We start from the raw sequence: 13,509 nt of genomic DNA on the forward strand, positions 1-13,509 counted from the left end.
GATATCATTCATATTTATTGGTATGAGCATTAATCTCGCACTTTTACTTTTTAAAATTTCATTTCACCCCTTTTCTTTAGGTCATATGCTTTACCATTCATTGATAAGTATATAAAAAGTTTCTCTATGATTTATAATGTTTGTGTTGTTGTGTCCTCTATTTACGATTTATATAAAAAAAGTAGCAGCCCTTACAGAAAACCCACATGACTTTCACATGTTTCATGTGAAACATTTCATGGTGTCCTTTAAATCAAGACCAAGAGTGAAGACTTTTCTGTTTTCTGCCTTTCACTGAACCTGATTTGAAGATGTTGATTCATTTCTTGCATTTGTGTATTTTACTACTGTATTTTCTGTCTTAAACTTCTATCCTATTTTTAGCTTGCTTAATGTTTTAATCACTGTTTTTAATGTTTTAATCATTGTTCCTAATTTTTTTAAAATGTCCTTTTCTTTTGCCTTATGTTTTGATGCTTTTAATGGTTTTATGTGAAGCACTTTGAATTCCCTTGTTGTTAAAATGTGCTCTACAAATAAACTTGCCTTGCCTTGTAATCTGCGAAGCCAGTGTAGATTCTTATGTGAAAACCTTTACACTTATGTTCCCCACGTTATCATATGTTGCAACATGTGGTAAACATGTGTCATACATGTGATCACATGTGTCCAATATGGAAAACATGGGGGGAGGGGGAGGGAGTATCTTTAACTGATGATCAGCATCATCATGGGGCAAACGGGGGCAAAATCACAAAAAAAGCAGGATGACTGATAAATACTGTTTGGAGAGTAAAGTATTGCATTTAAAAGTAACTTGAATACTGGGAATTTGCTGTGCTTATTGTCAAAGATGAACATACAGTTAATGCTCCATATTTCTCTTTTTTTACAGAGCAGATTCAGTTTACCTGCTGCTCTTCAGCTTCTTTCCGCTCTCTTCATCCTTATTTTTGATTTCCAGCAGTTTCTCTGCCACGTTCTCCTCTTCTCGCTTCTCGTCTTGAAGTGCTTTGCATTGCTTCATTCCCTCTTGGTAGCTGCATTTGAAATGTTCAGGACGTCAAATAAATGTGGTGATTTATGACCACGAATAATGTCATCATTGTCTGTTTGTGTACATGACGATGCACAAGAGCGAGAAGGCCTCACCCTTTATTGTACGACTCCTCCTCGATCTTCGCCTTGAGCTCGGCTCTGATCTCGGCTCTGATCTCCTCCATGTTCACTGCAGGCTTGGCTGGCTCACTTTCCTGCTCCGACGCACTCTTTCCACTGCATTGTTTCAGATAGGAAAGAACAATCAGCCTTGGCCACCACCACCACCACCACTATCACAGTGGACATTATTAAACAGTGCACAGTTCGGTTCCATCACAACACTGTGGGTTTGTCTTTTAATGGACAGGCTGCAGTGCTGACTGATTGGGGGTGTGAATTACCGACACCACCAGAAGCATGGAAAGTACAAAAAGTAACATTTGTTATTTCCATTCCCCTCACAGAACATCTAGCTCAGACACTTGAGAGGTCTACTGAGGCTCACTAAAGAATCACAATATGATTGGAGCCTTGTACCTGGGCTTTGTCAAACTTTTTGACTAATGTTTAGATTAAGCACCAGGATACCGTATCCCTGGACTGCAGCAGGGTTTGATTATTTTTCATGCTTTCAGGGTTATTTTCTACCTCACTGAGGCTTTCTCTGCACTGTAAAACACATCCTGAAGGTCACACAAACAAGCCAAAGTTCCCGCTGCAGCACAAAATGCTTTGGATAAGAATGACTAGAGGTTCAGGCTTTTTCTTGGCCCATTGTTTCCAGAACCGTGGAATGGCCTTGAAAATCAAGCAGTGGTATGTGACTTACATGCAGTCAATTATGTGTGTGTGTGTGTGTGTGTGTGTGTGTGTGTGTGTGTGTGTGTGTGTGTGTGTGTGTGTGTGTGTGTGTGTGTGTGTGTGTGTGTGTGTGTGTGTGTGTGTGTGTGTGTGTGTGTGTGTGTGTGTGTGTGTGTGTGTGTGTTTGAGTGTGTGAGCAAAACACCATGAGCACCCAAAACATACCATTCTGCTGCTGGTTGTGTGGCCTCTGTGGAGGCGCTGGCTTTCACATCGTTCCCTTCACACTGAGGAGGAGAAACTTGAAGAATATTATTGTCTTCTAACAACCAAACAATTATAAGTAATCTTTGATGTGAAATATTTTTAACTTTTACATTTTGGAGGCTCAAACAGGAAAAACAAGCTGTTATTTATATCAAACCATCCTGGAAATTCAGAGGGAAAAATGATAACAACTCAGACCAAACCAGTATCACACCAAAGCATGTAATACACCGCTCAGTTCATGACAGCAGACTCCTGGATGGAAGTCGTGGGTTTGTTTCATCCGAACACCCCCAACCTGCCTCTTTCTCAAATGACCTTTGTCACATGACCTTCTTCACGTGACCTCCTCTTCGACCCTGGTCATATGTGCGTGCAGTTTTCATACTTTGGTGAAGCAAAACATTACACTGACACTGTATTACGCATTTTGTTGTGATACTGGGCTGCACAGACATCGAGACAAGGGGCCCCAACCAGACTCTGCTTTTAGTGCATTACATTTTCAAAGCTAATCATATGATAACCAGTAAAATACAGCAATACTATAAGGTTTATACTTTTGGACAATGGAATAACACTGTAAAACCATTCATGTCCAAAAAGAGCTGAATATGTTTCCAACCTATTGATGAACTTTCATTCAGCAGCCAGTTTGTGAGTGTGGGCGTCATTGAATCAAATGCTTGATACCTCATTTCCCATCAGTTCACAACAGAACAGGAAGACTTACCAGTACAGGAAGAGCGGCACCAGTTGCCGGTCCAACGTTGGGGCCCGGGCCAGCTGTGGGTGGCGTCTGACCCGGGATGTTGAGGAGGTTGAACTTAGGCACCACCGCTACGCTCACCCTGCGTCTGGGCAAAGCCTACAGAGGTGAAAAGGAGACAGAACATGCAACAGTGTCCTTTACAGCAACAGAGGCACGAGGGTGATATTGGGAGATTACACACTTTTAAAAGTGAAAGAAGTGAAACAAAAGTACACAAATATCAGTAAAGCATGAGGGCACTTTTAGGACGATTTATTTCTGCAACTGTTAGATGGATCAATGGATAACAATCATGCAATTTTGATGATTTAACTGACAACTTTGCAGATCCCCTGTTTTTTTTTTTCTCACTGGTGTCACTATGAGGTTCATATTTGTGGTAAAGTATCTGAACCACACCCTTTCATTGTGAACATTTTAGCTGGTGATCATTAAGCTCTAATTTCTGCTGGGCCTAAGTACAGCTGCAAAAAACTGCTAGCATGGCAGTTGATGCTTGGTCCAGATATAAGATAAATACACAAAACAGGGTCAACAGCCTTAACTAAAGAAATCATTAAAATAAGAAAGCTTTAGGGCTAATCCAAAAACTTCAAGAGTCCAAACCGGGGGCTGGTCCCACTGAAGAGGAGCCTAAGAGCTCTGCCTCCTTTTCTACCTCTGGAAACTCTAGGAACCAAAGCTAACCTGGACTCTGACAGCAAGGTGTTCTGTTGTGATGGTGTTTGATCATTCAGAGTACTATACGTAAGGAGAAGGATGATGGGACGTGTACCTTTTGTCATCTCTTTATTTGTTTACAATAGCAGACTGTAGTGACAAATGGCCAGTTCATGGTTGTAACTTTATATTACTTGTTTTGATTGACTAACAGTCAAAAGTCAACATATATTCAAATTATAGCCATGTGAAACTGAGAAAAAAAAGAAGAGCAACTTGAATCCTTACCTTTCCAAGGGTGAGTGACATTGATCTTGATGCCCGTGGAACTCCATCATCTTAACAGATGACAAACAAAGAACAACACAATACAGAAACCATTCAGTTAATGTTGTATTTTTCCCATCTAGCAGAAGGATACTCCAGTTAGTGTGGAAAATTCCTTGCTGAAAATATGCTCCGAGAGAGCCAGCAGTGGCGCTAAAAAAAGCACATGCTTTATCAAACCCTCGCCTCGAGTCAAAGTTATACAGTTAAAAGCATGAAACCCTTTTAGAGGAAAATATAAGGTGAGGTTGGCTGAGTTTAATTCTCCATGTTTACCTGCTTTGTGATCATTAGTGTGGTCTTACCTCCAGTGTCTACGGACCCTCCATAACAGCGACTTGAGTTCTGGTTGGCCAGCTTCTTAAACTCCATCAGCTCTACGTGGTCCTTCTCGTACGTCCGCTTCAGATTTTCCACATATTGCATCATGACCTCCGTGGCCTTGTTCATGCGTTTCTCCTGTTAGACAATAAATACACAGTCCATACAGGCCGGCTTACAATGTATGAGCACAGGAACAGGAGTTTCTTTACCTGAAACCTACAACTTTTTAACAGAGACATTTTTAAGGCAGGAATAGCGCAACAATATTTAAAGCAAAATACACAAGTTATTGGGTTGCATATATCTACTATAAATCGTTATCAATTTACAGCTGCCCAACATATCGTTGACTTTTCCCATCAGTTTACAGATTTTTAAAGAAGAATATCTTGCTACAGAATCAACTAACAAACATAGTGCATTTAGCTATGGAAGCCCTACTTCTATGGTTGTCTTCATAAAATACTGACACAGCTTGGAAAAATTCAATTGATTGTATTTTTCTTCAAATTTACTTTCTTGGTTTGGTCTTAACCCAATCCTAACTCCTCGTATATCCCTACAGTATGTCAACAAATACGATCCACAATGAAGAAATTGAAGAAGTGTATCAAACAAACAAACCAAAAAAACAACATGTAACATGAATGCACAGATTGTCAGCTCTGACATTATGAATGTTTCTGCATTTGTTGTCAAGAAAACCTAAAAGTCATTCAGTAAACTTCTATGGATCAAAGGGATCAAAGCCTATGATTACTAGCATATTATAATTAGATTGTTAATAATAGATGGGCAGCTGTGCAAAGAAAAGACCGAAGTAATTCATGTGAGTGGTTCAGGGTTATAAATAGCTAAAGACCTTTGTACTGCAGCAACAGCAGATTTGTATTTTTTCTGAGGTTTGCTTTGGCCAACATTAGGCCAGACATTATTTTTCAAACGCAGCCTAACAGGCAATCCAGCGGCCCCAAACATCCTGAAGATAACAGCATGTTTTTAACCCTAAGATGTCCTGTATGTTTGCTCAGTACACACAGAACATTTCTGGAGTGAAATATCCTGGAGTTAAACAAAGAGTTTAATTTTGGGAGTTTATTTTCTAAGTTAGACTACAGCTTGTGTAATATTTTGGGGTTCATTCGCTGAGTGTTGAGGACCATGATTCAACACGACTCCCGGTGTTGACCGCACAGCTTTGTTGCTGTATTAGCATTTCCCAGGATGCCTTAGTTATTTCATTGTAATTTTTGAGAATAAACCACCACCTGCTGCAGGGACAGAGGAGCACTTTCTCTAAAAGACTCCTCCAGCTACGCTGTCACAAGGACAGATACAGGAGATCATTCCTGCCCACTGCAACAAGACTGAACAATAACTCACCTCTGGCAAAATCCATCACACAACAATAACACCGTTGGTTGTCTGTTTTCTTGGTTGTTTAAATATAAAAAAAATTAAAAAAAACTTTGCACGATTGTTTAGTTAGTTTTAATTGAATTATTCTATTCTATTTTATTATATACACTGCGTATTTTTATATTTAATGTTTTTTACTGTTATTTTATTTCTTTCCTGTATCTATAAATGCTGCTGTAGCAAAAAAAAAGTCCCCTTGTGGGATTAATAAAGTAACTATCTATCTATCTCTATCTAAAGCAACCAAATTAAATCTAAGTGATGGGCAGAAATTATATTTAGTTTTGTTAAAACATGCTGTTTATTAATATTTCAATGAAGACATAATGATAAATAAAATGGGGCTATCATTCAAAACCATAAGTTTACAAGGTAGGAACGATTACTTTGCACCTTGTTATGCAAAGATTTCATGCAGCATTGATTGTTGCACACTGCATATAATTGTTAAATACAAATTTGAGATGAGTATGTTGTTATCTTGTTGTCAGTCTTACCTAAAACCTTTATAGTGTGATGACATTGTAACTCCATAAATGTCAAATAATACACACTTTTAAGTGTTGACTGTTAACACTGTGAAAGACTTCATATTCAAACAACTCAAGGTTAAAGGAAAATTTACTCTTCATGGGAGTTGAGTTTTAACTCCCAGAGTTCAGGTTCAACTGAAAAGTGTTAAAAATTAACTCCAAGAAAAGAGTTCCTTTCACTGCTTGAGAGTGAATTCGATGGTCTCACATGTAACAAGCAAAAAGAGTTGATTTGAACTCAGAGAGAGTTTATTCCAAAAATGTGAATTTGCTGTGCAGTCATCTGTCCCTGCACCGTGCTTTATTTTCTACTTTTGTATTGTTGTGTGTGTGTGTGTGTGTGTGTGTGTGTGTGTGTGTGTGTGTGTGTGTGTGTGTGTGTGTGTAAGTGCACCTGCCGAACTGCTCCAACTATCTCTGCTCTGCTGGAGAGCCGTGTGGCCAGTCGATGCAGCACTGCTAGTGTCTCTATGAGGCGCTGATAGGCTTCACGCTGCTCCAGGTTCTGCCACTGTGGTGAAGTTATCTGCAAAAAAACATAACAGGATCTTGTTAAAAAATCTCAGGAAAACAAAGGTTACATCAACGTCCCTTTTGTACCTGGTGCTAGACTCTTACACTGACCAGATAAATATTTACTGTGGGACAGTTCCAGGAAAACATTAAACAGATGAATGCGCACTAAAGAGCCAGAGGGAACTCTTCTTCTCTGGTAAGTTAATATCAACTACTGTTTTCGAGGACCGACCTTCAGCGCTCCTTTGAACTCTTCTAGTTCTTTCTCTGTGTCTTCCTCGGTCAGGTTCCTCTCCCTCTCTGCCTGTTTGAGTCTTGTCTCCAGAGTGTAGTTGTCGTTGCGAAATGCCAGTGACAGTTGGACAAATGCATTCTGTGGAGGGAAAGTTACAGCAATATAACACTCAGATTGGAACATGAAGCAACACATTAAAATGCAGATGAGCTGCTGGGGATGGCAACACACCAGGTCCTTGGAATAAATCCTAAAAACCTCCCCAAGGTACAACAAACACACACAATGAGAGGCTCAGTGAGAGTCAGTGAGGTCTTTTCAGTAACTAATATTTAATTTATGGGCTCACGTGGGAGGGAGCATAAAGCAGCCCTGAGACGAGCATGGGGAACAAGCTGTGAGTCTGACATTTGACCTCCTGATGTTTTGCTGTGTTGATCAAAGCCAGTCTGCACAGTTTTCCAACATACATGGGACACAGCTGAGAGGAAATGTATGACCTCTGACTGTCCTGATCCAGACGCATCCCAGAGGGAGCAGCGAGAGGGGCTGCAGCGAGAGCCTGAGAGCGTCACGAATGTTTGCATTTTCTTCGCAGGAAATCACTGCGAGTCTCTTCGGTCTGATCAGGAACAGAAAAACACTTTCCTGTTGACACAACACCGCCAAACCCAGGCAGGCGTTTTTTTTGACGACAGTGTAATTAAGCAACAGAACAAGTTATTATAAACATGGGGCTGCGTGTGGCACCGGTTCAGGAACAATCCATCTGCTTCCACTGTTTGAACTGTTCAAAACAAACAAATTACTGCTGTGAGTCAATTTTATGACTTCTTGTATTATGACTCATGTACAGTTAATAACTGTGGATCTTTTTGAATGTGAGAGAATATAATGGAATGTCTTCTGTAGAGAGGAGAACATGACATTTCTATTTTTTTCTATTTAACTGTTTAATGTTCAACTGTTAAATAAGTAGTGTCTTACTACTTTTACAGGTTTTTCTGCAGCACATGTAAGAAAGTGTCTTAGGAATCATTAAAGAAATAGCTGAACATTTGATTATATGCTTTCTTGTGAATCAACAAGTTTAAACAGATTAAACAAATGAGATACAACATGTTAATTAAGAGGTGCATAAGTGGATTTTGTTACCTAGAGACAGACCAGGCTCTCTGTTTCTCCTTGTTTTCAGTCATTATGCTAAGATAAACTAATGGGCTTCATAATAAACAGATAGACGTGACAGTGGTATCCATCCTCTCATGTAACTCTTGGTAAAAAAAAAAAAAAAAAAAAAGTAAACAATTGAAATAGCAAAAATGTTAAACTCTTAAAATTGCAAGCAAACACAATCACATCAAAATAGAGAAAACAAAATCAACTACTGCATGCATGAACAAAGTCCTCAACTTTCCAATCTTCATTATGAATGGGAATGATTTGCTTTATGCTTTTGTGGATGTGTAGCTAAATGTTAGAAAATAACCTTCACAGATCAGACACCAACCTCAACTTCTTTTTCAGTCAGTGGCGGAGCACTGGAAAGAAATCAAAGAATCACTGTTAGTAAGGTAAGTAATGTACATAATCATAAACAGTAAGTCAGACGTGAGGAGGGCACATTGTGAACTATTAGGCAAAACAAAGTGGCTCAAATGGTAAAAGTTTGCTACACACCAGCCCGGCAGACCCCGGTGAATTTTCATTTTTCTCAGCATCACGTCTGAAATGTTCGGCATGGCGTCCAACTTCTCCTTCGTCGCCTCACTTCTGGCTGAGTTTGGAGAAGGGGAAGGACCTGCCAACACATCGCCGCATAAATCAGGCCTCAACAGAATTACCTAGTCTGTTTGTCTCAGGTAATTCCAGACCTTTTGCTCAAGTTGATGTAAAATCACATTTCTTTCAATATCAGTTACGTGTTAATAATAAATACTGAAATATCAGCAGCATAAGCAAGGAAAACCCATTTCTAAAGGCTTTCTTGATATGTCTCATTACCTCTGCACTCTGGTATCATATGAATACATATATACATTTATTGGCTTTCAAATCTCACGTTGAGTAAAGTCTTTGGGTGGTCAAGTCTCAGTTAGGTCCGTTCTCAAAGCAGTCAAATCCAAGCAAAACCTCATGCAACACATCTCCGTCTCTTTTGACAGAGTAACTTCCTCATTTCATCCGGCAGTGTTTGGCTCACATGCTTTAACAATCATGCCATCTGCTGATGGAAAATGAAAACAGCATTTCTTTCCCAAGTTATGATATTGCCAGTAAATGTGTGACAGAGGAAAAAAACACAAGAACTGGTCATCATCATTTTCTGACTGGAACAGATTTCCCCTGAGATTCAGGATGTGCACACCCTCGGTGACATTGCTCAATCTACTGCTGGAAGTACTTTCTGTCTTACGTGCATGACAGGAGGGAAATCACAGGCTGTTACCTTTTTCCTGTTCAGCAGCTTCACTCAAGTCTGGTAACTTGGATCCCACTACGCTTTGGTTACGCATCAGCTTGTGCTCCTGTGTACACAAACACACACACGAAGAAAGCGTTTTTATACGTTGTATTATTCTTACAACATCTTACAAGACGGATATTTGACTACAAAAAGAGGGAAAGATGACAGTAAAGTGCCACCTGCTGCTTTACCTCTCTGAGTTTTGACAATTTCTGCACACTCCCCGGCTGCGTGGGGAGGTCCTTGTACCCTGAGGACTTGAAGACAGCATCCCTGGGTTTGTCCGAGAAGGTTTCCTCGACTGTAGGAGGAAAAGTCGGTGGTCCGTTTCTAGAATTAAGGCTGCCTACAGCATCCCAGGAAACTGCTCTCATTAGTGGAGGAAAGGCCCCGATGGTCTTGATCTCTGCTGTACAGGGGGCCTGCTGAGTAGGGGGTCGGGGGACAGGCTTGGCCACCCCTGTAGCTGGGGCCTGGTTTGGGTTTCGACCTGAAACTTCATCTGCTTTATTGACTGCAGGAGGACTCTTAGGCACAGCAAGATCACAGTTCTCCTTCTGCACAGCAAAACGAGGCGTTAGAGTTCCAGAGGACACTTTTCTTTTCTCAGTGGGCTTCCAGTCCACCAACAGCCTGCCCTGAGGTTAAAAAAGCATAATGGCGATTCTTAATACATTTAGCACAGATGTGCTCTAAGCTAAATGCTAACACTAGCTTTGCAACAGGCTCACAATAATGACGCTAAGATGTTTAAATTCATGTTAAAAGTCCTGGACAAATCTGGATTCTGAACTTATGATGGAGTGAGAAGAGGAAAAGTCAAAGGGTGTTAACAAAAGGTGACCGTGTGCCTAAATTGACTTTTTCAAGACTTCCATCTTAGACAAACTTCTCTCTCAGGTGTCCATTAGACAATACAAGTCTATCATATCTGTGTTAATAAAAAGAAATGCAGTGAGTCATCTGTTAATCTGACCTCTTGGTCCTGGCTCGCTACATCACACTGTTCCCTCACTGACGGCACCTCCAGATGCTATAAGAGAACATACCAATTTTCTTGTGTTAATAAGTATTACTTGGGTCAATCATTACTGAGTTATTGATTTGATTAAAATCAGGCTTGGCGGATTTTGAATGCTTAAGGTAGGTTTGTATTTTAAAGACAATGCGGTTGTGAGGCAAAGTGTTTTACATAAGGTAAAAAAAAAAAATAGAGCAATATTTCAAAACAAAATAAATGCAGAAATTAAATGAACGCCATCTGTTTTAATCATGAAAAATGAGCATGCAACAGGAAAAATTTTTCATTACACTGGACGGCATTGTGAGCGACAGCTGTTATGTACAATAACAACAATCTCTTTACCTGACCAACACACTGGGAGCTGGCTTGAGCTGCCTCTGACGGTCCTACAGAAAACATCAAATAAATCATTCTCACAGATTCAAACTGTCAAAAAATTAAAAATAAAAAGTTATAAATTTAATACACTTGAAGAACCCAGACAAAGAGTGAAGTACAAACCAGTCTGAGGGGCCACGGTCAGTGAGCTGCTTCTCGATGAACATGGTGAGGATGATGGTGTTGGAGGTGGAGAAAGACCTGTGGAAAAAAACAACAACATATTTATGCAATAAACACATTAAAAGTCTTAAAAGTATAGAAGTTTACCAGAACTATGTATGTTAGAAATATTTTTAAAACTAATTTAAACCTACTAAGACAACATGCGACTTATATAACATGAGGAATAATGGAATAATGTACTCTGTTCTAGTGTCTGACTGTAGGCCGTGTATGTGCTTGTGCTACCTGTGGGGGAGTCACTGAGGCTGCTGCTGGATCGGCGGCCGCGGCGCGTCAGGAAGCGGTCGCTGACCTTCTTGGCCTGTTTGAGCAGCTCCAGGTTCTTCTGGCGATCCTCCTCAGAGAGCTGCAGCTCCGGCAGCTGATCTTTCACCAGGTCGATCAAATTACCGGTGCTGTCTGAGAAAGACACACACACACACACACACATGCACACACACACACACACACACACACACACACACACACACACACACACACACACACACACACACACACACACACACACACACATGTACTCAAGTACACTTTAGATTCTGTGTTTCTTCAACGTCTCTGCATGTAATTAAAAAATGTAAAAAAAAAATGCACTTTTAGACAAACAGTTGCCTCATTTTCCACATATTAACAAAACATCAGAAAATAAGGCTTTAAAATATGTCGATTTTTTTTTTACATCTTTAAAAATGTTAAAGCACAAGAAATTTAAAAGGTCTGAGTGCTACTGGATTGGAGTCAGCGCCGTCTTAAAGGGTATTTAAGTGGGATTCCTCCTGCTAAAGTCTCAGCGAGGAATAACTCAAAGATGGATGTGAGCCAATAAGTCAGGTGATGAATTCTGGCCAAGTGAGGTCAGTTGTGTTTTTATCTCTTCTCCTCTAAAAAGGGCAACAAGCTAAACATCAAAAGCAATCAAAGCAGCGAAAGCATTTGAGGCATGTGGGAGGACACACCTACTGATTCATCTGTCAGGATGCAGTTGACCAAACTTAGTCTAAATGTTGCGAAGCTTCGTCTGAAACTACAGGAGACTTTAAAAAAAAATTTTTTTTATTTCATCCTTGGAAAAAAATCTTTCAATGAAATTTAACTAAAGATGTTGTAGATAAAGAAGGCACTTTGAGAAGTAGATGTAGTTGATAGTGTTAACAGTGTTGCAGATGTGCACTTAATACCAGTTCAGTTCTGGAGAAACACCGTAGAATAAAAATGGTGGCTTCCGTTTGGTGCTCGTGATAACATCTCATTTGTTCTCATAGTTCTCTGTTTATTTTTCAATAATTGCAGCTGCAGCGTGTTTGCGTGCGTGTACCCACCGACTGTGGTGATGGGTCCTCCGGAGGTCTTTCTGGCCGGGCGTGCTCTGGGACTGTGCGGCCTGAGGGAGGAAACGGTAGCGATTCGGACACACTGTCTGTTTACAGCTGAAGATGAGAAACCAATTTTATGGCGAAGGATTACCTGGCCTGCTCCAGAGGGCATCCATCTTGTTGGACAATATTAGCCTGCTGTGAGTAGACGATGGTGGGGGTAGTCATGGCGACAGCTCGACTTTCTCCTGAAGCACACTGTGCAAAAAATGAAACACAATGAAGTGTCTGAGTTAGAACAAGGCTACAGTAAAGGCACTCAGTTTGTTTGTGGTAATTTGATTAAAAACAACTTTTTTTTAAACTTTTTTTTAGGAATAAACACAGAACCACAATATCAAATAACATAACAAAGGTATTAAAATAGATTTTGACAGAAACCCTCTCAACGAGCCTTAAGGAGGATGAAGTTAAATGTGATTTACATTGTCACTTAAAAACCAGGTCTGATAGAAACAAATCTAAAAACAGATTCAAATTTAGAGTGAAAAGCGCTAGATTCACCGGTTGCAGCTTGTGGGACAAAAAAAGTCCGGATTTTGTTGCTCAGTGTAATGTAATCTTACGTCTGTCTTTAATGCAACAAAAAGAAGTCTGTCACCTGTTGATGAATGAGGACAAGTGCTGATAAACTGATACTTAACGATACTTTATTTGTGTCTAGAAAGGTCCACAGCTTTTGAAATGAAAGGTAACTCAATTTCAGTTTTACAGCATGAAATTCTTGTCCTACTATCAAAGGTAAAGAGTGTAAATAAACACCGACTGACATCCAACACTAATTGTTTAAGAGCTCCTCTAAAATCTTATCTTTGCAATAGATTTGTTATAAAAGGAAATCTTCTGACGGTAATACTGCAGACAGGCTGCAGATCGGCTGTGGCCGGGCTCCACTAAAGGTGGATATTTTTATAGTGTTGCCCTGATGATCAGATTACACAGCTTCATTACATTCTGCACAGATGTCTTATCTACCGTACGAGTTTATGAGGAACTGCAGCGGGACACAATGTTCTCCGAGGTCCAGACATCCACCGGTTTACCACGGTGTTGTCTCTGGGATGTTCAGGAAATCCAATTCTGAATCTGACCCGTTTAAGATTGTACTCTTTGCATTGTTGAACTAAAAATAAACTTATATTTCTAATCTTGGGGATGTTGATAATTTAAATGTTCAGTTCGTGTAAAC

The 13,509-nt window shown here is 40.0% G+C and overlaps 1 protein-coding gene across 5 annotated transcripts in view; it reads right to left on the bottom strand.

Moving 5' to 3' along the window:
* The window catches only part of LOC138618013 (inositol 1,4,5-triphosphate receptor associated 2-like), a 32,979-nt gene that overhangs the window by 2,950 nt on the left and 16,520 nt on the right, over positions 1–13,509 (bottom strand). For 3 of the 5 annotated variants that reach the window (XM_069693432.1, XM_069693430.1, XM_069693431.1), the window contains 18 exons: positions 12,412–12,518; positions 12,267–12,328; positions 11,176–11,349; positions 10,888–10,965; positions 10,729–10,772; positions 10,339–10,395; positions 9,554–10,000; positions 9,345–9,423; positions 8,576–8,696; positions 8,406–8,436; positions 6,893–7,033; positions 6,539–6,670; positions 4,174–4,327; positions 3,830–3,879; positions 2,843–2,977; positions 2,068–2,129; positions 1,153–1,275; positions 912–1,040 (listed from right to left, as the gene is read on the bottom strand). In XM_069693432.1, the coding sequence (XP_069549533.1) occupies positions 912–1,040; positions 1,153–1,275; positions 2,068–2,129; positions 2,843–2,977; positions 3,830–3,879; positions 4,174–4,327; positions 6,539–6,670; positions 6,893–7,033; positions 8,406–8,436; positions 8,576–8,696; positions 9,345–9,423; positions 9,554–10,000; positions 10,339–10,395; positions 10,729–10,772; positions 10,888–10,965; positions 11,176–11,349; positions 12,267–12,328; positions 12,412–12,518 (2,126 nt within the window). Of the gene's footprint in view, positions 1–911; positions 1,041–1,152; positions 1,276–2,067; positions 2,130–2,842; positions 2,978–3,829; positions 3,880–3,940; positions 4,022–4,173; positions 4,328–6,538; positions 6,671–6,892; positions 7,034–8,405; positions 8,437–8,575; positions 8,697–9,344; positions 9,424–9,553; positions 10,001–10,338; positions 10,396–10,728; positions 10,773–10,887; positions 10,966–11,175; positions 11,350–12,266; positions 12,329–12,411; positions 12,519–13,509 lie in introns of those variants that run through there. The other 2 variants (XM_069693433.1, XM_069693434.1) reach the window with 2 other exon arrangements.

Source organism: Brachyistius frenatus, unplaced genomic scaffold, assembly GCF_029030835.1.
Source record: "Brachyistius frenatus isolate BFR_SWC_R1_liver_20210118 unplaced genomic scaffold, ASM2903083v1 Contig_15, whole genome shotgun sequence".
Taxonomy (NCBI): Eukaryota; Metazoa; Chordata; class Actinopteri; family Embiotocidae; genus Brachyistius; species Brachyistius frenatus.